Source organism: Phalacrocorax aristotelis, chromosome 6 (assembly GCF_949628215.1).
Source record: "Phalacrocorax aristotelis chromosome 6, bGulAri2.1, whole genome shotgun sequence".
In the NCBI taxonomy this organism is placed as follows: domain Eukaryota; kingdom Metazoa; phylum Chordata; class Aves; order Suliformes; family Phalacrocoracidae; genus Phalacrocorax; species Phalacrocorax aristotelis.
The window spans coordinates 56,830,750-56,857,987 of NC_134281.1; the positions used below are offsets into that span (position 1 = coordinate 56,830,750).

General features: G+C 39.4%; 1 protein-coding gene across 9 annotated transcripts; it reads right to left on the reverse strand.

Moving 5' to 3' along the window:
* Positions 1-27,185, reverse strand: KYAT3 (kynurenine aminotransferase 3). Of its 9 annotated transcripts, none has more exons than XM_075098074.1 (15): positions 27,098-27,185; positions 22,546-22,666; positions 18,685-18,743; positions 17,273-17,417; positions 14,130-14,279; positions 12,317-12,403; positions 10,813-10,935; positions 10,602-10,722; positions 6,629-6,705; positions 5,647-5,736; positions 4,824-5,010; positions 3,755-3,828; positions 3,224-3,310; positions 1,735-1,822; positions 1-580 (listed from the first exon to the last, which is right to left on the reverse strand). In XM_075098074.1, the coding sequence occupies exons 2-14, from the start codon at positions 22,642-22,644 to the stop codon at positions 1,760-1,762; spliced, it is 1,362 nt and encodes a 453-aa protein (XP_074954175.1). In that variant the 5' UTR covers positions 22,645-22,666; positions 27,098-27,185; the 3' UTR covers positions 1-580; positions 1,735-1,759. The 9 variants fall into 9 exon arrangements, with proteins under 9 accessions (XP_074954175.1, XP_074954174.1, XP_074954173.1 ...); XM_075098073.1 differs by lacking the exon at positions 27,098-27,185 and adding an exon at positions 26,671-27,091 and having other exon boundaries at positions 22,546-22,678; XM_075098072.1 differs by having other exon boundaries at positions 36-1,822.
* Positions 27,186-27,238: the final 53 nt, after the last annotated feature.

Genomic DNA, 27,238 nt, shown 5'->3' on the forward strand with positions numbered 1-27,238 from the left:
TGTTTTTACAATGTATTTATGCTAGAAAAAATTGCTTATTTTTATAAAAATTTATTTTTCTATTAAAGCAGCAGACCATTTTACAATTTCCTTTCCCAAAGAATCAAGCAGCTCAACAGACAGTTGCACCGCCCTCTTAGTTCCTACAACAGCACAGCTCCCCAGTACAACTTACATAAACAGATTTTAAACACCTTGTAAAATAGAGCGTGGATTTCACAGAAATTTAGTATCTTAAAAAAATAGTTCCTCCTGGAATTTAGTGTAGGAATTTCCACATGAAATTCATGCTGAAATTTCAGTTAAGTCATTTAATTACTGAATTGATTTTTCTACACAAAGCCTACACGCCACCTTAAAAATACCAGCAAACCACCTTCTGGTGAGATTCAAGGAACGGCAGTGCAAGAGAGGGACAAAGACTACAGAAGTCCCAGCTATGGAGTCCCAAAAGCCCAAGGCCAAGCCCCAGCCACGGCTCTGGCGGAATTCAGTTAAGATTCCAGCTGTGTGATCGCAGAATGAGTCAAATATTTGCAAAACTAGTTACTTAATTTGTTCAGGCTTTCCGCCGTACGGCCTGTGGGAAGAATAGAGAAACAACGTGGAGAACGTAACACACAGCCTTGAAAGGTTACCTACCTGGATTGCTTCTGCTAATGGGAAACCCATCCACAGATGGAAAGATCGCAGAGAGAAGCGAAATAGGAGACAGCTAAAATGGAATTCTCTGTATTGATCTCTCTTGAAACAGTCCTTTATCAGCTGAGCTTGAAACAAAGTTAGTTGAGCTCCACAGCACAACATTAGGCCCATCTCCATGTTCCCCCTAGATCTAAAGAGTTTGAAATAAGTTTGGTGTGAAGTTACCAATGTTGTGAACATGGTAAGAAAAGGGATGATGGGCTTAATTGCCACTCTGCATCTGATTGTGAAGGAGCCTCTAAAGCAAAGCCTTCTATTTCGCTTTGTCGATTCATCCATGTAATAAATAAATAAATAGGTAGACATGAGTAAATAGAATTCCTATTCTAGATGCCACTTCAATAATTTTATTGAGGACTGAACAGCACATATGACTATTGTAGGAAAATAAAATATTAATTGTGCAACTTATAACTCTTCAATCATGCCTACAGTATAAACACTGTATTGGTTTACCTCAATTACTTTATTTAAACTGATGCCATTCGTGCATGGGCAGGGTAGGTGGGTAGGTAGGCATGTAGAAAGTCACTGCCATTATCTAATATGAGGCATATTAAGGTTGGACTAGATGATCCCTGAGGTCCCTTCCAACCTGTGATTGTGATTCTGTGATATCTTAATTTTCCTCCACTGCAGGGAATTGGGTCTCACAAACCGTGATGTTTTAAGTCTCACCCCTAGTTCCTATGCTATCTCACACCAGAAGCACCTCCCACTTCCTTCTTGTAAGTTTTAAAATCCCTATATCATCTATTTGTTTTGCACAAAGTCCTACAGATTTTTGCCTTTCAGTAAAAGAAGTGAATTCCCTAGATTTTAAGTTTTTTTAGGAAAAAAAAGTAAATTATTTTGAAAAGACTGAAAATAACCTCTGAGTTGCATTACAAATAATTCAATGAATCATTGGTTTAACTCCTCAGCAGGTGGCAGCACAAAGTTATTTACAATGTCATATTAATTCTGTGCTGTATTAAGTAATTTGTTCTTAAATTTGCAATAAAACCCCCTACTATTAGATAATTATACCGGATGGAAGAGTTAATAAGAAATATCAGGCTGTCTGTTTACTCCAGTTCTTCAGGATCACTTCAGCTGCATCTAACGTGCTGTCTTTCTGCAAAATAAGATATATCGCTGTTACTGCAAATATGGAGATCTTGAAAAAAGAGTAACAGTAATGATTGCATCATCCCAAATCAATATTTGGCAGTTTCACTTGCCTCCTGTAAATATGTCAGTCAGTTTCTCATTAACAGTTATCGCTACAAATCTAGACTACCCAAAGAATTCAATGCTGATTCCTTGCAAATATTTATTAGGTATATTTAAAAGATGACATATTTTCTCAGCATTCATACTATCAAATTTAATGAAAGCAATACTTCTTATATAAATGCCTGGCATTTATGCAGTGCTGTACTTGGCAGCTTTATATTGGAAGCATGCTAGCATAATTTCCTAATCTTTATGGGTACAGTTGGAATTTTTAAATCTCTACGCAACCAAGTTATGCTGGGAACTACTTAAACATAAACCCTCTAAATATGGGTAATCTATCCACTGGCCAGTTGTGCGGCTTGGCTACAACCTGGCGAGCCGTACAAGTAGTCTTTAAGTTGATACGATTAGCGCTGTTCATCCTGGCCAAGCCACACGTGCAACCAGCAAGTTTCATCCCGGTTGTTACCATCTCAGTTTGTATCATACTCTTTATACCTCATCAAAAGAACTAAGTAACACAAGCAGAAACTCCCCTTCATTACTGGTTCAAGCTAAGGCTCCTCCAATCCTTAGAGAGTTGCACGTGTTCCATTATGCTGACTCTGTTACAGAACAACTGGGAAACATCTTAGGGCTGCAGGTTTGTCAAACCTTATGTAACTGTCCCCGAAGTCTTTCAGTCTTTTCAGGAACAGATTCAACAGGAGGAAGAATATGTGAAAAGGAGGTGCTCACAAAGTCTGCCAATTCACAAAAAACATCTAAGAAACTTCCTGTGTCTTTGCTTGCTTTTGTAATTTGGAGCTCGTGTGAAGCCCTATCTATTTTCCAGCAAGTGAGCTGAACTTGAAGGTGACCTCTTCACTGTTTGTGCTGTTGGAAGCTGAATGGGCATGGGGTATACCACTCTGTTACACAATTATTCTCTGCTCTGGATTACAGATTTCGCCCTAATCGATAGCATATCTGTGTCATTCATTTTCACTGTCACCACTGGTCAAGAATATTTTTAGAAATCAATAGAGTAAGCTAAAAAAGACCTACCCACCCAGCTGTTTTCCACCAGCTGTCTGTCTTAGCCATGCCACCTGCGTTTACAGTTTAAAGCCCCTCAGCAAAAAGACAGTTGAAGCTACTTGTGCCGAATTTTACACCAAGCTAACTTTCTGTTCCTAAAAGCATCCAACTCAGGAGATGCCCAACTCCTGGGCACAATGTAACAATCAGTCTCTTGCAGATTTCTGCACTGCATTGATTTTTAGGAGTCTTAAGGCTTCCCAGGACACAAATTTACCTTAATGAAGCAAAACCGTATATATTTTTCAAACTGCCTTTTTGTCTGAGGACCACAGAATGCTGAAAGAGGAATTGCTGACAGCTTCTGAAACATAAAACAGAAATATTATTTGCTTATTTGATATATGTATTAAAAAATCTGGTTTAAGCATGATAGTTTTATTATGCCATTTCTAGAACTCTCCCTCCCAACACGTGAGGGAAAGACAAGGTTTGGTTGGTTGTATTCACTAGCTAGGCTTAACTAAATTCAAATTACTTTTCTTAGGCAAAACACTTCAAAGGTACCTTTATACAACTAGCATTTAAGCACGCTGAAAGAAAAGTGCGGGGACGAAACACAAACCTACAGGGTACATTTTCAGCATATTTAGCAATATTTTCGCCACATTACCAGCAGTTACTACAAACACCAAATAATATTTTGAATGGAATCTCTCTACTACATTATTTAATAAGTACAGGTGCACTGCTCTTGCTTTCAATAGAAAAGCATTTCTGAAACTAGAGTATGACTAAGACACCTTACCTTAGATGTTATCATCCATTTGACAAATTTATAATCATAAGGTTGTTTCTCATATACATCAGAGAGATCCACATCTAAAAAATTAAATTTAAAACAAATATGTTGTAATATTTCCTAGACTCCATTGAGAAGGCATTCATTAACAGCACTTTATTATAGTTAATACTTAAGAATAAAGATGTATGCTTTTTTCTTTTAAAATATAAAATTATACTACAACAATTAAAATAGGCCAACAGATTGAAACCCTTCCATTCTGACCTGAGCACCTGCTTTCCATTCAAGGCAAATTTAGACATGGAGCTTGGAAGAAAGCCATGCAGTACTCCAAGAAGTCCTCAGATCTGGCTTATTTAGGGATCAGGACTGTGGAGGGTACTGAAGAGTGTATTTTTTGCATGGACACCAATAATTGCTGCAACTGCAGTTTTCTCATCTGTAAAACTGGGGTATCTAAAACTTTCTGATGCATGGTAGCACGGCGAGGTCCAGCTGTGTTTAAACGTTTCTGTGTGAATGACAAGTGCCATTAGGACCACTCAGTGAAAAATGTGGAACTAGAAAATGTACCCCTGTGGGAATTCTTCCTCCAAAGTTACCATAACCTGAATTTCCAAAAGGTTTTGTAGCATTTTAGTGTTCAGAAATCAGAATGCCTCAAAGAGCCTGCAGGGTATGACTTCAGATTAAGAAAAATAAACAAACCAAACAGGAAGGGGAAAGTACACATGGTACAAACCAGGATATTAAGCCAGGTGCTTGGCTCTCAAACTTCTTCATAATCACAGACCTTCTGAAAATAGAAATTTTTTATCTACCTCCTTTATCCTCCCTAAAACCTTGCCAAAGCTTTGCGAAACACGGACAGTAGTTAGGATCACAAACAAAAGCTTTGCTGAAGCTTAAAAAATCTACCTCCCAGGCTAAGGTCAAACAGAAAATTTCAGTCCCAGTTAGTACTTCTGACAACATTATGCAAACATGAAAGGCGAACATAGTTTAAAATGAAAGGTGCATTTTCAGATTAGTATTTGCTTTCCACACCCTTCTTAATAAACTTTATACTAACTTAATGTAGAAACATCAACAATCATAAAGTATCCTCCATCTGGAATGACAGGCTTTAGTCCAGCTTCTTGAAGTAGCTCAGCCATCCGATCACGCTTGCTTTCCAGCTCTCGAGACAGTGAGTAAAAATAGCAGTCTGGGTCATCCATGCGTTTATAGTCTATCCAAAATGCTTGTGCCAAAGCCTCCTGGAAACATAATCAATGTTCAAACTCTTCATGGACAGTCAGTAAAGTCATACATTCACTCACTTCCTACTGAAATCACGTGGGTTTTTCTTCAATTCTGGCCCTTATTAAGCAAATCAGCCTATACAAATTACACAGGCTACATCCAAGCATGTAATTTGTTTGTTACTTTGTGCTGTGGCAACACCCACAGCACCCAATCATTTGCTAGGGACTAATCGTATACAGAAGTCACAGTCCTTGACACAAGGCTTTACAATCTGAATTGAAGCTAAGTTTAAATTATTGATAAGCGTGTATCATGGAATACTAGAGACTAGTGGACAGAGATAATACTCAGTCAAACAAGACCTTACCACAACAACTTGTATTTGTATTTGCTAGGAAACCACTAAGGTTATCATGTTTTATGCAAGAAGCAGTCTGTAGGTGAAAGAAGAAAGAATCTGAAAGACTGACTTTTTTTAAAAAAAAAAAAATGTCTGGTGAGCTGATCACATTTGTCTCCTCTTCTTGCACCCCTGAATATGCATTTTGACAATTAAAAATTCACTGTTGTGATTATTGTTTTATTACAGTGAGGCCTACAGTTTCGCGACACCAGAAAATAAGCCTCTCTGCTCCATCTGTACCTACCTGTAATGGAGTTGGGCAAGTATAGAGTGTATTTTGGTGAACAACTTGCAAATGCTTGATCAGGTTCTGGGGGCCAATAGACCAACCAAGCTAAGGGAAGAAAGCACGCACGTGTTATCCTGACAGCAGTGGTGTTACTAAAAATTACCAAAGAATTAAAACTAGCCAATATCTCAAGTTTTCCTATTTTAAGAATTGGTAGTGAATTTGTTTTGATAAAGAATTAAGAAAAGAGCTCGTTTACACAAAGTTTACTGAATGATGCCATTAAAAAAATTCTAGATTTGAGACAACAGTTGTAGTTTCACTTATCCCTGTCGCTCATAGGGTACTGTGCAAACTTTTAACCCTTCATACAACAAGGGTTAAAAATCAAACAGCATTTATTAGGAACGTTATTCCTAATTGTTTTAGAACCTTTCCGTCTCATAAGCTCCTGTGTCAAATGTGGTTTGAGCATAAAACAAAAGCTCGCTACTGGATCATATATGTCATGGTTCAGTTTGAACCCAGGTGAAGAAAGACTTCAGTTGCCAAATGGTTACATATTTTTGTTTACTTTCTGATACGTATTTTAAAGACAAGCAAAATATTATCATTAAGTATTTTACAGAAATACAAGCCATTCCAAACATACCATTATCACAATCTGAAAATATCACCACAAAACTGGAAAGTTAAAATATGATAATATCCACGTTTTCTCCAAGAATCTTGGCTGGTTTTGAACTAGTCATACTGTGTTTATGTTGTCAGTATCATTTTCTCACAAGAGCTTTTTAATCAACAGACAAGAAAAGAATTAAAACATGGGTGTTCAAGATAGGTAATTGCTCCAACTGAATGCTATCTTCATGTTTTGGAGACACAGAGATTTGCCAGAAGCTTTCAAAAGACAGGTTGTAAAAAAAAGACTATTTTAGTGTAATAAATGCATTCTGTTATTTATATAACTGAACTCTTTTATATTGATTCTTCTTACCTTCCAGCCAGTTACACTGTATGTTTTTCCAGCACTTCCTATAGTTATTGTTCTTTCCCACATACCTGGCAGTGTAGCTGTATAAAAAAATAAAATTAATTGGGTACAGGTGCACTCACATATTCCATGTAGTTAGAAAAACTGTACTGCCCCTAGCTCAGAGCTATATGTTGATATACCATTGCAGCATATTAAGCAAGCAATGAGACTATTCTAAAATTACAGCAATTGTAACAAATGAGAAAGGATATACGGGCCAACGCTTTTTGGCATGAAAAGAAGGTAAGGATTAATGAAAGGAGAAAGAGGAGGCAGAAAATGAGAGGCACAGTTTGTGCAAACTACACGTTAGTTATCCTCAGCTAAAATGCATAATTATTCGTAAGAAAGATACGATCTAAGAAGTGGCTACCCATTCATCTCAAGACAGAATTATTTCTGATGCCAGATAATAGCACCATATACAACATTAACTCAGGCACTGCAAGTCACCTTAATAGAATTGTCCAGTTCAGTGTCACTGGCTGTCTCAGACATCAGAAAAAGAAAAGAATTACAAAGACTTCTAACCCAGAACCAAACACCATAAGAATCAGAAAACTAGCAGAGTGAGTAAATAAATTACGTTTTGTTATGTAATTTGAACAGGCCTGGGACCAACTGACAATAGCATCTAGCTACGGAGACCAGCAAGGACTGAGGCGTGCATGGAGGCCTATCTCTGTTTCTCTGTCTGTATCTGGTTGGCGACCAAAATCCTTTATTTCCTTTCCAAGGAGGTGACAGAACAAAGGTCTCTTCCTGTAGTTTGCAAATTTTTTTCTGTACACTGCTTCAGGGGAGCTCTATTTGGACTCTTTAACTTCATTAATTTTCAAAAAGAACCCAGATAAATCAAGACATGCTTAAGTCTGAGACACAAAGGTAGACAAGGTCATACCACTGCTGCAACTGCAGGGGTCAACAACATCGGCCCCACCTCACTTGTACGCTAGAGCCTCTACCAATGAATCTGTCAATTGTTAAATCCCCTCCGGGGAGACCAATGAACAAAGATTTTCCAAATAAAACTACTGAATTTCACAAGGAAGTTTTTGCAGCAGTTATCTACATGGTATAAGTCTTTGCAGTTATCTGAAAACACGTATTTTTTTTTGAGCACACTTGCCAAGAAGAGAAACAAAACAGCAGGAAAGAGACTCATATTCCTATTAGCCCACCCATATTCCCTCAACTGCTCTGTGACCTTGAAAACAAAAGGGCAGTTTAAACAGATGCATCTTCTAGCTAGCTAGGTCAATAGTATAGATCACTTCCTAAAGATACCAAACCAGCTCTCACAGACTGCAAAAAGAATTGAATTTCAAAGCTAATGCCCTCTAGCGAGACTGTTTTGCCACATAGTCACAGGAATTCAACCTTGGAGATGGAATGTAACAACATTTCAAACAGCAGCAGCAGCAAAAGGGCACAGGGGGAGAAGCAGCTCCACTGCTTTGACAAGCAGCAAGTTTTAAATAAAGAGGGAAATTCCTCCAGGCCATATGGCAACATCATTATATGTCACTGTAACCAAGTCCAACAACAATTTAAAAACTAATGAAGTGCAAACTAAGACATATAATAAGCCTGTTACCTGGGATGGCACTCAGCTTGTTGAGAGGCTTGTTCAGAGCCCTCAGTTATGAGATGCAATCTCTAAATCTGCCAGTGCAACCCTAATCATTACTTGGAGGAGGTCCACAGTTTTAGGGAAGTCAGGTAATGATGAGAAACATGATGAAGTGCTCTACACTATGGAAAACTGCTTCAGTGACAGCACAAAGACTGTACTGATCTTATGATCTGTGTCTAGCAACCTCTGTTAAATTGTATTAAGGTACCACCATCAGACCCTGTAAATTGATGCAATTTCCATTTTGCATCTCTCACCAAAAAAAGGGTCACTGCATTTGATGGAATATGTAGAGGTTAATACAGAAACACAGGAATTTTTACATAGTGAAATAACACATTCATTTTTTCTTGTATTATCTTGTGTAGACTTTAAAAAAATCTAAGAAACTTAAGTTAAAAAGAGCAATGATGTTATTGTTTACAGTGTTACCCTGAAGGTTTTATAGTCCTTTTAACACTAACATTAAAGATGCTATCATGGGATCTGTTCGAGAATACGTACCCAAGCCTAGCTGACTAACTGTCCAGGCTTTAACTTGCATTATCATTACATGGTACTTTTGCATTTTATGCTAAACTACAGATTGCCTTTTGTTCAACTAGAAATGTTTGCTTTGAAGCATTAAAATGACAATATTGATACTAACAAACAGTAGAGTTACTGTGTCTTAAGAATTCACCACCTGTTCACTAAGGGCAAGTGTCCAGACCTGCTGCTATTGCAAAGGAAAACAGATTACCTTACGTCACCCACAGAAATTTTGGTTCTGAGGACAGCTATTTCCGTGAACCACCTGCTAAGCCCATGAGGAAAGTTTTAATTCCACTCATTCTACTTTGCAATTGGGACATGATAAACCACACATGACCACTTACTCTGGTAACTTGTTAGGATGCACTGACTCAGATTACTATCACATCAATGTACACAAAATGTTCCCCTTCTTCCATGTCTGAAGGTGTTCCAGAAGGTATCACTGTCAAGGTACCACAGCTTCCATGAAATTAGGCCACTTTCAAAACAGACTCATAGCCTACGCACGGCCAGTACAATCCATGTACTGCAGCTGTATGATCAGCAACTGTGTAGTTGAGCTAATAAGTATTGCAAGGTTCTTTAGATCTAATTTCCTTTTTATAATTTATAAGATTCAGTCAGTGTAGCCTCCACTAATTGAAAGTTTCTTTTATTGCCACTCTACATATATGGAATCAAAGAATAGAAGCAAAGTTATTCAGCACTCAACCTGTTGTAAAGCCAGGAAAAATTAAGTTTTTCATGTGTAAGTTATATTTATGTCTCTTGATTTCATTGTTTAATCTCAACTGGATGTCCCTATTGCACATGACTGACGTGCCTTCATTATGACAATAATTCCATCATAACAGAGAGTTCATGCAAGACGCTACCATCAGGAACAAAATATCTGTACATATAAAGAGGACGTTTTGGACTTTAGCCAGCTCAAATGCATCAGCAGATCCAAACCAAGACCACCACACTAGAAACTTTTCCATAAATGCTTAGCTGTAGCAGTATAGGATTGGGGAAGGAGTTGAGTAACCTGTACTACATTCACTTGTTCTGAGACAGCAAGAGTGATTCCACTAACTTCAGGGAAACTTGGATTGAAAAGTAAAAGGAGAGGGACAGGGACGTAACATCAGGAAGACCTGAAGACTTTAGCAGGCTTTCACACTGCCCGCGCAGCAACTTACTTCACTGAATTCAGCGTCCATTATTTAACACTGTCTCTGCACTTTGGAGGGACAGTGTGCATGCACTATCTCCACACGAACCTTTAGACTTCTTTTTTCCCTTTTTACAAGTAGTGGAGCAAAAATAATTGTATTCCTTATTATGCATTTCCCTCATTGCTTATCTCTACAATGCTTTGAGAACAAAGTCCTAATCTCTGTTCCTTCTATTAGTTCTTCAGCAAAGCACAGTCCAATATACATACCCGAACAGCAGTTACACTTGTCATGGCCAACAAAGTACCTGAATAAGGACGGGATATTCAGATGACCATAACTGATTTATGAGCATCAGTCCTGTGGCTGGTTTCTATGGGTATCTGCTCCAAAGTCACTTAAGAGTTTTTGGAAATTATACTTAGAAATTATTCCTTAAAATACTTTTCAGAAAAGGAAGGGGGTTTCCTCCTTAGAGTCTAAACATTGTAAAATAGTCAAAGCTTGAAGTCTGAGCTCTTTCCACCAACCATTATCTCCGAGAGGCATGTTTACAACATCATTCCACAACCAATTCTAAGATGCCACAAAAAATCAGTACCTATTTTAATGTGTTTATTTCCTTTGTACACCAGCCATTCATACACCTCATCGCTGATGCACAGGGTATCATGTTTAATACAGAGATCAGCTATTACTTGGAGCTCTTCTCTGGTAAACACCTGGGATACAAGAAAGTAAGGGATAATGCATTAATCATAGTATTTAAGGCATACTCTGGAATTACAGTAGTGTTAAAGCAGGACTCTTACCTTGCCTATAGGGTTGTGTGGGGTATTCAGAATAATTGCTTTTGTTTTGGAATTAAATTTATTTGCAAGTTCAGCAGGATCTAAGACCCAATCAGCACTAGATGCAGAGTTTCCATCATTCTTCTAAAAAAAAACAAACCCCAAGACATTTATGCATTACTTGAATACAACATGTTATATCCTAAGCAGAGATGCCCAGCTTATCACCCTCAGACACTTTCATAACTGTCCTTGACAACCTCTCCAATCTGTCCTGCTCTCCTGGGAGAAGTCAATTCTAGGAACATACAGGGAGGCTAAGAGCACGATAAATTCTTGTGACAGCGTCTGTCCGCTCCTGGCCACTGTCTGTCTTAAAGCCTCCCCAGGAACCGGTTTCCAGGATATGGTTACACACATGCTGAGTATAACAGTGTGTAATGCAGGAAGCCCAGTCACATGGCAGGAGAGTTAGAGACACTAGAACAAGCGTGTGCACGCTTGGCTGGAAAGACTGATCAACACTGGAGAGATTCAAGGTCTTTTCCTCCTCCTTGTGCATATGAAAATGGCCAAAGAGTTAAAAATCTGCACCAATGAAGCTTTGGAGTTGCTGAGGTATTAGGGCCAGATACTACAGAGAACGAAGAGCGTGGCCACACTAACTTTCTGACACCTGCACGTTACTGGGAGGGGGACAGACTGAAAACAAGGGTGTGAAACAGAAAATACTTAAGAGGAACCCTGTCATTCAAAATGTCCTTAGAAGGAGGGCACCCAGAGGAACAGTTTTACCTACTCCCACTGCAGTACTGGAGGTTTTGTCACTCTGTGTTGTTCTGATTCATGGTGTTCTTGCAAAGGTCCTGCCTAAAGAGCCCCTCAGCCCCCCCAAGCAAGGTTGCCCGTCACCCAAGGCAACAGGAACAGCACGAACACTTTGCATCCAGAACAATCCTTGGAAGCTGCCAGCCTAATGCCAACAGTACCAATCTGAAAATTAACCCATACCCAAATAACTCCTTTTACCAGTAAAGGAAACAATAATGTGTTCATAGGTATAGCAAATACGTCTGCTGTGTGATCGCTCCTTATTTAGTAAGCAGATTTTGGAAAAGAAATTCTATTCTGTCATTGTACGAGTTGCTGAAGGGATCAGAAACAAAATCTCTTGAAAACCAGCAGATAGAGAAATTGCACTGATAAGTGATCCTCCTTCCCTTATTTGCACTGAAAATATTCTCTGATGACATCCAAAAAAGGAATTTTGATCAGCTTTCAGAATGCACAAATTGAAATAGATGAGAAACATCTTCCCACCTTCTCCAGTGCTAATAAAATATTCTATCTGCTCTGGATTATCGTTTTGTCAGACTTACACTTTAGCAATCTTATCTCAGTTTTTATATAATTGGATATTATGAAAAACTATACAGAAAATCATTGCCTGGAAGATGTTCATTGAACTGTATTGAGTTTGGATGAAAAACTTCGTATGATAAATAGTTTTTAAAAAGCTACTCACATATCTCAGTGGGATAAAAACAGGCTTTGCACCCGCCATCTTTACCATTGGTTCATAACAATCATAAAATGGCTCTATTATTATTACCTGAAATTACAATCATCAGTATTAGAGAATTTACTGTGCATGATACCATCATATTCACAGATTTACTTTGGTGGTATAACTTGATAATGCCTCTAGCATTCCATCCTGATTTAATATTGCAGAACATTCCTCCTTTTAGAACATGATATAACAATGTCCTCAGTCTAAGCATGATAAGCACTACTCATTTTTGACAACACACAGAGGCTGTTCTTCTATAGTTACACATACAAGATATAATGTTACAAATCTTTGGTCCTGCACACAGATTTGAAGGTGGAAGGCAAAGATGGGAGATAGCAACAGGAAATTGTTGAACCACAGCACAGCTGCCCTGATTCTGTCAATGAAATTCCAGGATTTCCACGCCAAGAACAATGGCTTAAGTGCTCAGGTTTTATCAGAAGAAAATTTTCAGGTAGAAAAAGAGGACAAATTTAAGGAAAATTGCATAGTGGCTAGATAATAGGGGGAAAATTCTGCCACTCTGCTCTGCTGTGGTAAGACCCCACCTGCAGTGCTACGTCCAGCTCTGGAGCCCTCAGCACAGGAAGGACATGGACCTGCTGGAGCAGGTCCAGAGGAGGGCACAGAAATGATCCGAGGGTTGGAGCACCTCTGCTGTGAGGCCAGGCTGAGAGAGTTGGGGCTGTTCAGCCTGGAGAAGAGAAGGCTGCAGGGAGATCTTATTGTGGCCTTCCAGTACTTAAAGGGGGACTATAGGAAGGAAGGGGGCAACCTCTTTAGCAAGGTCTGTTGTGACAGGAAAAGGGGTGATGGTTTTAAAGTAAAGGAGGGGAGATTTAGACTGGATTTAAGGAAGAGATTTTTTACAGTGAGGGTGGTGAAACAGTGGAACGGGTTGCCCAGAGAGGTTGTAGAGGTGCCATTCCTGGAAACATTCAAGGCCAGGCAGCACAGGTCTCTGAACAACCTGACCTAGTTGCAGATGTCCCTGCTCATGGCTGGGGGGTTGGACTGGATGGGCTCTAAAGGTCCCTTCCAACCTAAAACATTCTATGATTCTAAAAATAACCGCAAACCCCACAGGCAGAGAACTGTTAGAAAAAAAGACAAGTGAATATCGGAGCAATAGAAAAGGAACAAAAGATACAAATGAGAATACATTATACAAGTGAAAGCAACATAACACTGAAAGCAAAATGTGTGACAACATGAAGTTCTTGTCCACTACAGATATAAACAAATATCCCCCAAATGACTTTTAATATCATTGTCAAAAAGGGAAGTGAGGGGATGAATCATCACAGCCAGTACAGTAAATGGACAATCCTCTAAAGAACTTTTTTGCTTTCCTGCTACCATGCAATGGTCCAAAACAGAACTTGATACACAATTATTCAAACACCAACAATACTTTGTGCCACCCTTATTCTTCTGTTGCAGACAACAGCCCACAAGTTTTCTCAAATAAGGGATCGGTGTGTATTTTGTCACCTAATGGTAATAGTGATAAAGAAACTGCTACAGGTACCATAACTATGAAAGAAAGGGGTTTGTAAGTTGGTGATGATAGGAAGACATCCAAAGGATAGTCACCTGTTCACAGCTTCTGAAACTGTAATTCAGATGTACAGCTGTAACAAACTAAATTAATGGAGATCAAAAAAGAAGCCCCAAAATTAACTTCTATTTAAAAGTGGATGAATAAAAACCAGGGAAATTCTCATTCAAGTATGTGTGAATATTTCAAATAAAAACTTACTTCATCTCCCTCTTCAATTAATGCCTGTATTGTACTAAAGAGAGATCCATAAGCTCCCACGGTCACCAGGATATCTGTGAGAGGATCAATCTTTCTTCCACAAACTCTCTCATACACTTGAGACAAGGCTTTCACCAGCGACGGATGTCCCTGTTTAAAGCAAACAAATGCAGCTGATTCCTGACAACATACAAAGCCTATGTTTGGGGGGCTTCCACATATATCTATGTAACACATTTCAAAATAGAAAATGACCAGATGAGCCCTCAGTGTTAATGGCTGTTAACAGGTAGCCTGGTTTAAAGTTTTTGCACATTAGGGAAGAAAAGTGTTTTCAATTTATTCGTATCTGCTAGGAAATTCTTTATGTATCTCTGATGCTTTTTAACTTCTATCTTATTATCACATCTCAGATAGCTCCAGGTAGCCTGTAGGAGCTCTAGGACAAGAGACAGGAGGAGAGAAGGGAATACTCTGACACCAATTCATCCTCACCCTCTTCAGAGCCTCTTTCCCACCTGCTCATATGTCCATCTGAAGCTCCTTCTGCTTCTTTCCTTATCTTTCAACTAACAATTACTTGGTGCAAGGGAAATCTTTTTATTCTGTTTATATACTGCTGATAAACAGCACCTGTGATCAGATTGATGATTCATATAGACATATCCCAAATCCCAGAGCGCCATTCACCATTTGTGGCTCCTACGGGGACAAGGCAGTTAATGTACTCTTCTCAAAATGTGCAAAGAACCAGAAAACAAGCATGAAACAAAGATCATATACAATATGGAAATAAGAAGGCACAATTCTCTTTACTCAGGAAGACTAGAGGTTTCCTGCTGTGAAAATCTTTTTTCTCTTTGGATACTTGGTAGAAATATAAAACAGCTCCGTGAGAAAATGCAGCTATGTAAGAAAAATCCTTCTCCAAAATACTGGACATTGTACCTCTACACAGAAGGCACAGAAACATGAACCCTCCTGTAAACAAGAACATTACCATAAATTAAGGCTTACAAGTCATTGTTGATTCAAATGACAGCCATTTCTAGCCATGAGTGCGTTAGCTACGCAGGAATGCTGCACCACCCAAGTCACGTTAGGTTACTCACTCTGCGGGCCACAGCCCTACAGTCAAGGAGAGGTCCAAGCGCTGCAGAGAGCTGAGACAGCGTCTCAATTATCAGATGGATGTGCATCATTCATACTCATCCCTCCCCCGTTCGCTACCACAAATATTTGTGCTCAAAAACCTTAGAAGTGCAGAAGTTTGTAGAGGAAGTGCAAAGGCTGAAAATGGCAATATTGGTAAAAATGCCTCTTCAATTACTATCAGTAAAATATACCTGCAAACATTCATAGTTATCACAGGAATTACCAAACAATTTGGAAATAAAGAACAAAGTGAAATAAGTAAATATTGAATAATCGCATGCATTGGGAAAATTATATTGATGCTTGATTTGCAAATTATTTTAGAGAATCTGTCTGTGAATACTTCTTGGAAAGTAGACTGTAGCCCATCCTCTCTGTAGCCTTCCCCCTGCGCCAAAGCTCCTCCAAAACCTTGCCTGCCTGGTAAGCAATGACTTTTCAGGTACCTTATTGTGGCTGATGAACATACTAATGCTCAGAAGTTCACTAATTCCCACCCATCTTTGGTGTGTGTCTGCCACTAAACAATTGCTTTATACTTTCAAGTTAAACATATATATACATACTCGACTTGCAGAGACTCTGCACACAACTAAAGGTGATTAAAGTGACCCAAAGAAGGATGGTAATGAGGCTACATTCACTGGGGATTTATTTTTTTCTAATTGTTTCTGTTCTTGCTGGGGCCCTGAGTCCCCTGTAGGCCTTAATGGCCCTGACCAGCCTCACCTGGGGCCTCTACCCAGAGCTGCACCCCTGGTCTAGGGGCTCCCTGTAAGTGCTATGCTGTAGGGTCGCTGGTCTGCAATTCAGTTACAGCCATGCCTGTACCTGGCCATAGACCCCGTTGATCCCAGCCTACCTGTAGACTGATTCTGTGGCTTGACCTTAGACCTGCCTTGTCACCCAGGACCCGCCCAGTGATCACTGGGTTATGTCTAACCGTGGTTAGCATTGCCAGGCCCAACCTGTGGATTGACTTCCTGGCTTGACCTCAGGCCCACCTCACCACTGCAAGCTTGCCTGGTGATCTGGGCTGACCTCAGCCACCATCTCTGAGCCTGCCTTCCTCAGGTACCACAAGACAGGGCCCTTGCCCTGCTCACTGCAGTAGCTTCTTCTTTAGGGAGCTGCTGGCCCGTTTCTCCCAGTCAGTTCTAATGCATGCAGATTCTCAGAGAATAGGCAAAAAGTTATGTCGGAATATATACACAACGATGCCACAACTACCAAAGCCATTGCTGGCCTACCAGTTTATCTAATGTTTTTCTATCGCTGCTGCATAACACAGTCATCTAGAAAAATATTAGATAGACTCCTTAGGGTCTTGTGGCAATCCTGACACATGATTCTCCGTTGCGCAGTATGGATTATCTTTACCACAAAATATAAGAAGGACAAACCAAACAAGGAAGCGGTCATACTAAAATATCCTGCCTTGGACAGTGATAAATGCCATCACTCACACGCAGCTCTGCGTAACTTACAGAAAGTAAGACGCAAACTCTGCAAACCAACTTACAGAATGGATAGTGACTATCTTCCAGGGGCAAAAACTTACTGTTTTCATCACTTCCTAATCTCCACCGAAATCTACTGAATGTTATGGGTGAATCTTTTATTGATCCTAGAGGCGCTGTCTCCACTGGTATCAAGTATTTAATTCTGCCGTTATCCTATCTGATTCATGTTTACACTGACCAAAATCAGAGATAAATGTGTACTTTACACTCTTTAAACTGTGTATTGACTCTTCAGAGACAATCCATCCCACATGTGCTTTACCATTTTGTTCTTGCTGAAAGATTTTGCCTCGAAGAAGCGCAAACAGAGGATGTCCATTAGTAACAGATAAGGCTACCAGACTAATTAAATTTGGGACATAACAGTGTGACCTACAGATAAAACTAATTTCAGGCAAAGTAAATTTTTTTTCCCTGTAGCATGTTCTCCACTGAACTTGGGTCCTCCGGTTCCACAGTACTTACAAAGCCTCGTGTGTACTGGTTCAGTCTGTCAACTGCCGCTGCCTTTGCCAGCTCTTCTTTAACATAGCTTGGAGGGGATATGTCAGGAAGGCCTTGGCCAAGATTAACAATTGAGGGATCTGCTGCCACCTTTGTAAATTCAACCCTAAAAGGAAAAAACATCTTGAAGTTAACATACCAGATAAAATTATCTCTTCCTTCATTAGCACTGAAAGGCAAAAAAATGTATTTCACTTTGCCAAATTCACAGCAGTGGGAACAGGTTTAAGTAGAGGGCTCACATGCAGAGGTGGGGGCTGGGATGATGGTAAGTAACCACAGGGGTCAGAGGGAACCCAAAAAAGGTTGGCTTTCTGCATCCACTGAATAACTTTTCTGCCAGCAGAAACCGTGCTCAGATGTGCGCACACACGAACGCACAGTAACTCTGGATATAGGCAGAAATGGAACACTACCCTCCTTGCAAAATGAAGTAGACCTAATTAGAACAGGCACATTAATGATTTAAAGGCTAATTTCTGTCAAGTGAAGGCATCATTTAAACTATCCAGTCACCTCAGAATGCTATGAATTTTTTGTGTGATTTTAGGCAGCAGACTGTTCCAGGCTGTTCATTAACTGTTCCTAGTAGCCTGCCAGATACGAACGTTAGGATTCTTGAACAATTTTTCTTTTCTTCCCTTCACAGGTAAGCTTTGCATTTTACCCTTTCCTCACTACCCAAATGTTAACAAGATTTAAAAACAAACAAAAAAACAAAATCCAAACAACAACGCCAAATGCTAAAAAAATGCCACATAGCATCACAGTTCTGTCAAAAATTAATACAAATTGCTAAAAATTAGTTTGAGGCTGAATGACCAAAACACCTTGTGTATATAAATATACATATATACATACAACTAATGTAAGCCCAAAATAGTGTTTTCACCAACTAACAAAACCCCATATTTACCAGTGATGGCAATATTGCTTTGAGACCAATTTAATACCTAGAAAAAAAAGTGTATTAAAACTAATGAGCTAAATTATAAAGACAAGTATAAAGGCTTTAAAAAGAAATCTGACTCATTTGGTAAACACAAATCAAGTGTAACTGGAATACATTACTCAACAAAATTAACATTTAAATTTCAAAGCCAGCTATACTACCATGCCCAAGAGTTATACTTGTCTTCTGTGATTTACTAGATGAAGAGAAGCCCAAGCCAAATATTTAAAGCTCAAGGATGAGAATTAATTCACACCTTTAATGGAATTTGTTTCATTGCTTCTAAGCAAGTGCCAAATACATTTGAGCAGAGATAGCAAATGCTGTGTGCCTTCTTATTGGCAAGAATTATCAATTTGGAAAGAAAATATATTGGCCAAAGACGTTTTCTGAAACCTACAGATATTTTCCTTTTACTTACCACACATTGCTATCGAGGCCTTCAATTCGTCTTGTGTTTTTGTGTCTGAAGGCCATTGTCTGCAAGACCAAAACATACAGACAGAAGGATTTTGTTAAGAAAGACAAAGTACTATATTGTTGGATTCTGCACGACAAACCCTCCTTCATGCTTCTCAAATACACCACTGCCAGCTGAATTCAGTAGTTAGACAAAATTATAGACATGTTCTTTCATTAAAGCTTCTATAATAGCTTGAATTCAGACTAAGAATAAAATACACAAAAATGTCCTAAATTCTTATTTGTCATTATCTAAAGCCTCTGAACTTTCAGCAGGGATGGAGCAGGGGCAGAATTTAGCTCAATAGCTTTAAAAGATGACCTAAAAAGAAAAAAATAGGGTACAGGCATTCTTTTTCTTTTCTATGATATACTAACAACTTAAAGACTGTGTTATTTCTAGCCCAATTCCTGCTCAATCCAGTTTGGAAAGTGTGCACTTTCTGTGTACTTTTATTTGTTAAATTGATGGATAAGAGGATAATAGCAAAGACATTTCCTATTTTCATTCAGACTTTTAAAACTTTGAAGTATTTACTTACAACACAGCAAAACCACATTAGAACATGGTTTTGCTGTATATTCGGAACTTCAGTTAAGGTTTGAGAAAACTGCTTTAGAATAGACTTTCAATGACCACTCTCTATGAAGGCAGAGAAAAACTTATTGATAGCTGTGGTATTTTTAAGCTAAAAAGAGAAAAGAAAGTTAGGGGGAAAAAATATTTTCTATGTGCAAACAAAAAAAGTGCAAGCCCATTTCTATCTTTGTAAACCAGCTTGATACTGGAACAAAATTACATAGGAATGACATAGTCCCTCAGTACTCCAGACACTCCAATTTGAGTCAGACTATTGATTTTAGTGACTTCTACCACCGCTAGCTATTGTTATTGTCTGAAAGATTCAAAAAACATACTCTAGCTACCATCCTCTGAGAAGAAAATACCTGTGTTACCATTACACTCCAAGTTTCAACTTTGAACCAATAGGAACAATTCATAGGAGAGATATTATGTAGGAACATGTTTGCACTCAACCTGTTTACAGTAATGAAGCTACCACATGAAATAATGATTTTAAGAATGGGAAGCTATAAAATTAAATAGATGTTTCTCTGCTCTAAGGATCTGATGCTGACCTCATCTATGAGACACAAACACCAGAGGAATCAAGCACAGAACACCTTCTATTTGTCCTCAGGAAGAAAACCTCTAAGGCAACTAGGCAGGTGAAGTTGTACTTCTTGACACAGAACATACACCATAGTTAAGAAAGAGTTCTGACTAGGTGAACTGTACTGCATCTATTTAAAAACACACATATGGTTTAGCAGATTAATCCGATTTTACAGTGTATGTCTTGGCAAATATGATTAATATTTGGCTGTACTACATAAATACAAATAACACAGGTACTACTTAGACTGAGCCCCTTACACATCTTTTTTCACATGCTAGACTACTTCTCATACTACAAGGAGTAAGAAGTCTCACCAGTTAATAATGAGAATTCTGTACACTGTCATCAGTAAAATTGTTCCTTTGATCATCTCTTCTCAAAATGGTTTCAATTTGCTAAAAGCTAAACACTTACCAACTGCAGGACTTCTATAATTAACTATAGTGTAAATCTTAACCGCATTAAGTAACCTCCCCTAGCTAAAAATGTACTGACAAGTAAAATAAGCCTACACCTTACAGGTCTCATACTATTTTGAATTTAAATATTTAATGATTCAAGTCTTCCTAATTATTTTTTCTTGTGCCTTGAAACTAGCTGTAAAACAGAATAGCCGGACCTGCATTAGTTTTCAGGTTTTCACAGGTTCAGCCTACAGTGGGGTTCAGGTCCACCTTATTACTTTGAGAAAGCCAACCAATTAAATGACGTTTTTAAGTGATACCTTAAGTAGCATTTTTCCCCAAAGGTCATGAAAATTAAGACTCCTTTTTTGTTTTAGCCCAGTTATGACACCACTTGATAATCTTTAAGCCATTTCTAGGTGCAGGGCTAGGATTTCCATGAGTTTAAGATCAGTGTTAAGCAGGAGAGGTATGTCCTCACCAGCTCTAACTTTGACCTCCTGTTTTCCCTAACACTTTCTATCATGGAAAGTACCTGATAGAGAGCCAGGTGCTGCTCGTATTTGTCTTTCTTCCTAATACAAAGAAAATTCTGATTAAATTGAATGGCAATATGTTTAATAATGATAGAAGTAAATACTTTTACATAGTGCAAAATTAAACTGAGGAATTCAATGTCATAAGTGTCATGGTTTAACCCTAGCCAGCAGCTAAGCACTACCCAGCCAGTCTTTCACTCCCCGCGGTGGGATGGGGGAGAGAATTGGAAGAGGAAAAGTGAGAAAGCCCATGGGTTGAGATTAACAATTGAAATAAAGTAAAATAGTAGTAGTAGCAGTAGTAATAATAATATACAATTTGTAATAATACACAAAGCAAGTGATGCACAATATATCCTTGCACACCCGGCAGAGCATGGGAAGCTGAAAGGACACTGAGGTGCTGGATCGTGTCCAGAGAAGGGCAGCGAAGCTGGTGAAGGGTCTGGAGAACAAGTCTTATGAAGAGCGGCTGAGGGAGCTGGAGTTGTTTAGTCTGGAAAAGAGGAGGCTGAGTGGAGACCTTATTGCTCTCTGCAACTACTCAAAAGCAAGCTATAGCGAGGTGGGGATTGGTCTTTTCTCCCTAGTTACTTAAAGGTCTTAGAGGTCTTTTCCAACCTTAATGATTCTATTAAAAAGTCTTTGACTAGTGTAAGCACCGCCTAGGAGCAACTGAAACATCAGTGTGTTATCAACAGTATTCTCATACTAAATCCAAACCACAGTGAAACCAGCTAGTAGGAGGAAAATTAATTCTAACACAGCTGAAACCAGGACAAAAAACTACAACTGAAGCCAAGATCTAAGGAAGATTCACAACAAAACAGGATTAGTTTTCAGCACATTTAGTGGGAATATCCAGCTCCATTAAATAAATACAAATACTTACAGTGTATGAAAAACTGACTTAGGCAAAAGCTGACCTTCAGAGTGACTTGCACGCTAAAAGAACTTCTCATACGGGCAAAATATGTCTCAGCTGTCCAGTATAATGGTTTGCGCATCTGTTTTGAAGGATCTGACATTTGCCTTGGTTGACCCAAGCTGCTGACTACATAAACTCCTGTTCTGACCTGGGAACACAATTTACATTCCAGTGCTCTACGTGCAATGCAGAGCCTGACTTCCAGTCCCCATGTTCCAAAGCTCTGTTTTCTCTCAACAAAACTGGAAGACTTAAAATGAAGTTACACAATCTCATAAGCAGTTAAGATGGGAAACTGAGAAGATTCTGTATAAAATTAAGTCTGAGGTACCTATATACCCATTGTTATTGCAGCATCAAGAAGCACCGCTACTCACATTTCATTAAAGGAAAACTGAGATGCAAAGAAATTAGCTGACTTTCCAAAATTCTGCAATAAATCTGGGATTGAACCTGCCTCCTGTACCTCAAGCTCTATTGCCCTAACAACTAGGCAATTCTTCTGGCCTGATGTGTGCTAGATGTGGCTTTAAAGACTGAAAAGGATACCCAAAGCAATAGTCGCCAAATTCTGTTATGGTAGCATGGTTAAATATTTGACTGATTCAAATATCTTACTTTGTTCTTGATACTTAATGTTTGGGTCAATGTAACAAGAAATAAAGGAAACACAGCTAACGCATATATGCTGGCAACACTGGAAAATTAGCACATCTCCAAAATATTGCACGAAATAGTTTTATCTATGAAGCTGAAGGGAATACTTACTGCAGAGGCTGAAAGTGTGATGGATCTGGAAATCAAAGCTCTTCGTAGTTGGTATGTTCTAACGCCAAGGCAACAGAAGCTTTGTGAAGCAAAAAGCATGCCTGCCTAATAAATAAGTGACCTGAAAAAAAAACTTACAGATCACAGGAATGAGTTTCTACACATCACTAAGCAATTTTAAAAGATAAGATCCCCTTCTCCTCCCTTCAGTGATTTTGTTTCATTGAAATAAGTTCAAGTAAATTATTACCTTATCACATTTGTAAGCACAGAATATGAAACTTTTTAACTGACAGAGCTGCAAAATGTTTGACTGCCATCTAGAAGGAAGGTTTCCTCTATTTGACAGCACTGATCTTCCTTTCCTTGAATGACAATTAAGACTAAATGCAATTCAAGGTTCAAAGTCACTCCAAAATTGCTGTGAAAATGAATTTGTGTAATAAAAGTTACTATTACAATTGCCAGTTTAGACAGAATAGAAAAAGTGCCCAATTTTTTAAAAGGCACACAGCTTTAAAACTGGCCTTCATTTTCAAGTGTTTCAAATCAGTTATTCTGAAACAGATAATTAAGGTCACTGGTCACACCAGAGAGGCAGGCCTACACACTTCATTTAACTATACCAAGTTTTGCCACAGTGGCCTGGCAAAGATCAAATATCCAGCGCAGCAGAAACCACACAGCTAGAAAGGACGTTCTGTGTGGAGTAACAGGTCATTTACTGACTAGAGAAAACAAGCCCTGTTAATCAAAAACTATAAAAAAGGCATAAGAGCTGGTACTTCAGGCAGCTACTTCCAGAATGTATTTTAAAATATTTATACTGGATGATATCGTCAAAATGACTGCTATGTGTAAGAGAAAAACATGTAAACCACAGGCCTATATCAGAAACACAGTAGCCACAGCAGTATAATTATTAACTTTGTTTTCCGTAGTTTACTCATTAAAGAATAGATAACCCCTGCTTTCCCCCAGACTTTGCTACCTGAAAAGGGGAAGAAAACAAAAAAGAAAGAAAAAAATATACTATTTGTATTAGAAACAAAGGAATGCCTGTAAATACAATACCATGCAAGTCTTGCAGATATAAGTAGAGAAGGTAATTCAATCAAAGTAATCTACGATTTTTTTTTCGTTAAGAATAATTGATTTAGTCCAATAAGAAAGTTTTCTTTACTCTTTCAATGTAAAGTAATAGAAAAGGTCAACCAATACTCCCTTTTAAGGGTGTCTCATTGAATGAGCTCCGTTTTAAAAGCATGTTGATTTTGCCTTTCTCTTATTCCAGTGCCTCAAACTCAGTCTCAATTCTGAAATTAGGGTCCTTCTCACACAGTACCGACCAAGTTGTAGCTAACTCAGTTACACCCATGTAATCCCATCACATTTAGCAACCTGCCAGTATAGAATTCATTGACACTTCTTTTACAAGAAGAAACACCGGCCATTTCCTCAACTCTGCTGGCCTGAGGACTAGCAAAAATAAACAATTAAATCCTGGACACTAGTCAGCAGATACTCTGAAAGATACAAAATAAACGTATCTGTTTAAAAAGACATGTAAATAAATTTTAAGTTACTTTTTACTAACAGCACAGCCTATTTGACATAATTTTTCATAATAACTACGTGAAATCAAAAAAGATTGTGAAGGCCTCTATTTCTATCCTCCTGTACGTTTACAAAAACTACTAATGTAATATTCTGATACTACCTTAAAATGTGTCTGTGACAATATGTGCTGTTCTCCCAGGGGCAGACCAGAGACGGGATTGCTCTTGCAGGACACTGCGAACACTTGCAGTACCTAGCACAGAGGGACAAACATGCACATCTTCCCCTGTTTCGTTTTGTATTGAGGAGTAGCAAAATGAAATTAAAAACTTGCAACCCTTATATGCAAAACTAACTTGCAACTTCTGTAAGAAAAATTATTAACAGGTGTAAATATTTCTAGCAGCTGCACTGAAACACAGTGTGGTATGTATTTGACACAAGGCAATCATACCAAACCACAACACAGCATAAGGAGCTGTATCACTGTGGCGTGGTCAATCTCTGCAACTACCTGAATTACCTGAATTAAAAAATGATATCTGCCTTTAACACCACGGAAATGTAGATACTGTGAAAACTGTATGAGGAACATAATGGAAACAAGACTTTGCTGAACAGCCGCAGTAAGGAAAGTGAAGGCACTGGCATGTAACATTTGTCCCACTCCATTTCAATCTTTGTGATGCTTTTCCAGCGAATGCTGAACAGCATTTGTTCAGACTAAATGGGAAAGCCTCCTATAAAATACTTTAATGACTTTTTCTTTGTTTATAAAAATTCCTCTTCTGTCTTCTGCAACACCAAATGCTTCCATTTAAGCTGCTCTAGGAAGTAAAGGCAAAGGCCTCTTTTATATAACCAGATACTCTCCCACGTGGATCCCAAAATAAAGCAAGACCTACGGTTTGGGGTTTTCTTCCAAACGCACACATTCCCACTATAATTGTATATGACATATTAAGACATATCACAGGCTCAAGATAATTATATACTGTTACTTTTAGGATGAGCATATGCTTCATTATTACCTCTGTATGTGTTTTGGCAATGACCGAGAATGTATAAGACATCAATGACATGTTTTATAATGTCCTACGGTAAGTTTTTCTCATCAAGATAGAAAGTTTCTTCCAGCTCAGGGGAGTTACATAGCACTAGGCAGTTACAGGGGTATTGCAAACCCTGTTTCAAGTATCTTCAAAAAATTTGTAAGGTTCTTCAAACACAGAAAACGCACTGGTCTTTGTGGAGGAATGAAAAGGTATTAATTTTTTCCTTTCTTAGTCTTACTAAAGTCTCTTTTTTCAGTCCTGGAGCCAGACAGTGCCTTTTTGGCCAACAGTTGTGTCTGTTAAGCCAGAAATTAACAGTGAGGAATACTTTTCATCCCATTCCAATTTTTCAGTGCTCTGAAGCATTCATGCTTTAACTCATAGTCAGTCCTCCTGGAATTCAGGCTTGCATACTCATAAAGAAAACAGGAAAAAGGACATGTTAGGGGAAAAAAGGACAAGAGTTTCCTGGTTTTTTTAGGGGAGTGAGAAGCAAGAAAGGCTACCAGAAAGGTTAACACAGTAAATGTTTTTTAGTGGGGCTGGGAGGAAGACACTTCATGGTTGATAATCTGGTTTAAACTCAGATTTGGTGATTTAAACTAGACTGGAAGATATCATTAGACTTTGTCACAGGAACTCTGTGAATACATCTGTGTACTAATGATCATTTAGCTCAGGCTGTGCTCTATAATCACCCCGGAACAGACACAACCCCTGAGCTGCAGGCTCTTCTGGTCCCTTCACAGCAGCTGCCCAGCCTCCTGGTCATCTCTGACCTCAGATGCTGCTGTACCATCGGGGCATTTTATAAGAAGATATACATATTTGTAATGAATTGCTTTTTTTCCTTTTGAAACTAAATGCTGCTGCTTCTTCATTTTGAGCTTCAGTTATACCACCTCTATAAAAACAATGGCTTTGAGCTTGACTTATAGTCTGACCCATTAAACTGCTGCAATTTTTCCATGTAACAAGTAGCCTCATTTTACTGTGCAGCCTCAGTGACAAGTGTGTTACTAGAAACACTGCAAGCCCATCAGCCACCACAAAAATGAAAATATAATCTGTTACATTTGTGTTGTTTAATACTTGTTGGATATGCAAACGTGGAAAATGGTACACCTCAGCCAAAGTTTGTGACGCCTCTGAAAGACTTTCTTTTTGTATGTGTCTAGAGGATGAAAGCTTTAGCAAAAGAAAGGGTGCCATCCCACTGAGGCCTCTCCAAAGCATTTTTTCCTACCATCTAAAAGTAATAAATGACATGTCAAGCCAAGAGAACTGTTACTAAAATTGCTGGACTCAGGGAAGCTGGGTGTTCTTGTTAAGGGCACTGAACTTAAAAAGCTGAACTTAAAAAGCAGCTCTATGTGAAGGATTGTCGTAGGAGTCAACACGTTGTCATTTCTTCTCCCATAACCTACATGGAATGGAGAAAATCGAGCAGAGAAATAAATTTTACAGTATGGAATGAGGAAAGGGATGAGGCTGTGAGGTTTTTTCTTACTTTTTTCCCTTCTCATAGCACCTTTGCCACGGAGCCACTTCGCATTGCACTTACACTTTCACTGTCGCCCTCTACCCACGCATATTTTCAACCTGAGGCAACTCCGCGTTTGCAGCACAAAGTTTTTAAGGCCAGAGATTGCCGGGGACGCCCAAAGCCCCCACCCTCGCCGAGAGGCGCAGCGGTCGACGGAGGGGAGGGACCCCGCCGCCGGCGGCTCCCCCAGGCCCGGCACCGCTCGGCACTCCCCGGTCCGGCGGCGCCGGCCCCCGGCCGCTCTGAGGGCCACCACCGGCGGCCACTCGCCGCCCCCGGGCTCAGGCGGAGGTGCTGGCGAGGCCCAGCCCGCCCCGCGGCCGCTTCCCCCCGGCGGAGACAGGCCCCGCGGGCGCGGCCTCCAGCCCCTGCCCGCACCACCGCGACTCACCGCCCCGGCGCCGCCTCTACCGGCCGCCGCGCTCCCGCCCGCGGAGGGAGGCGTGGAGCCGCCAGGGCGGAGCTCGGTGCCCGCCTCCCCCGCCTCTCTGAGGGGGCAGCAGGCGCCCCTCTGCCTCAGGGGAAAGGGCGG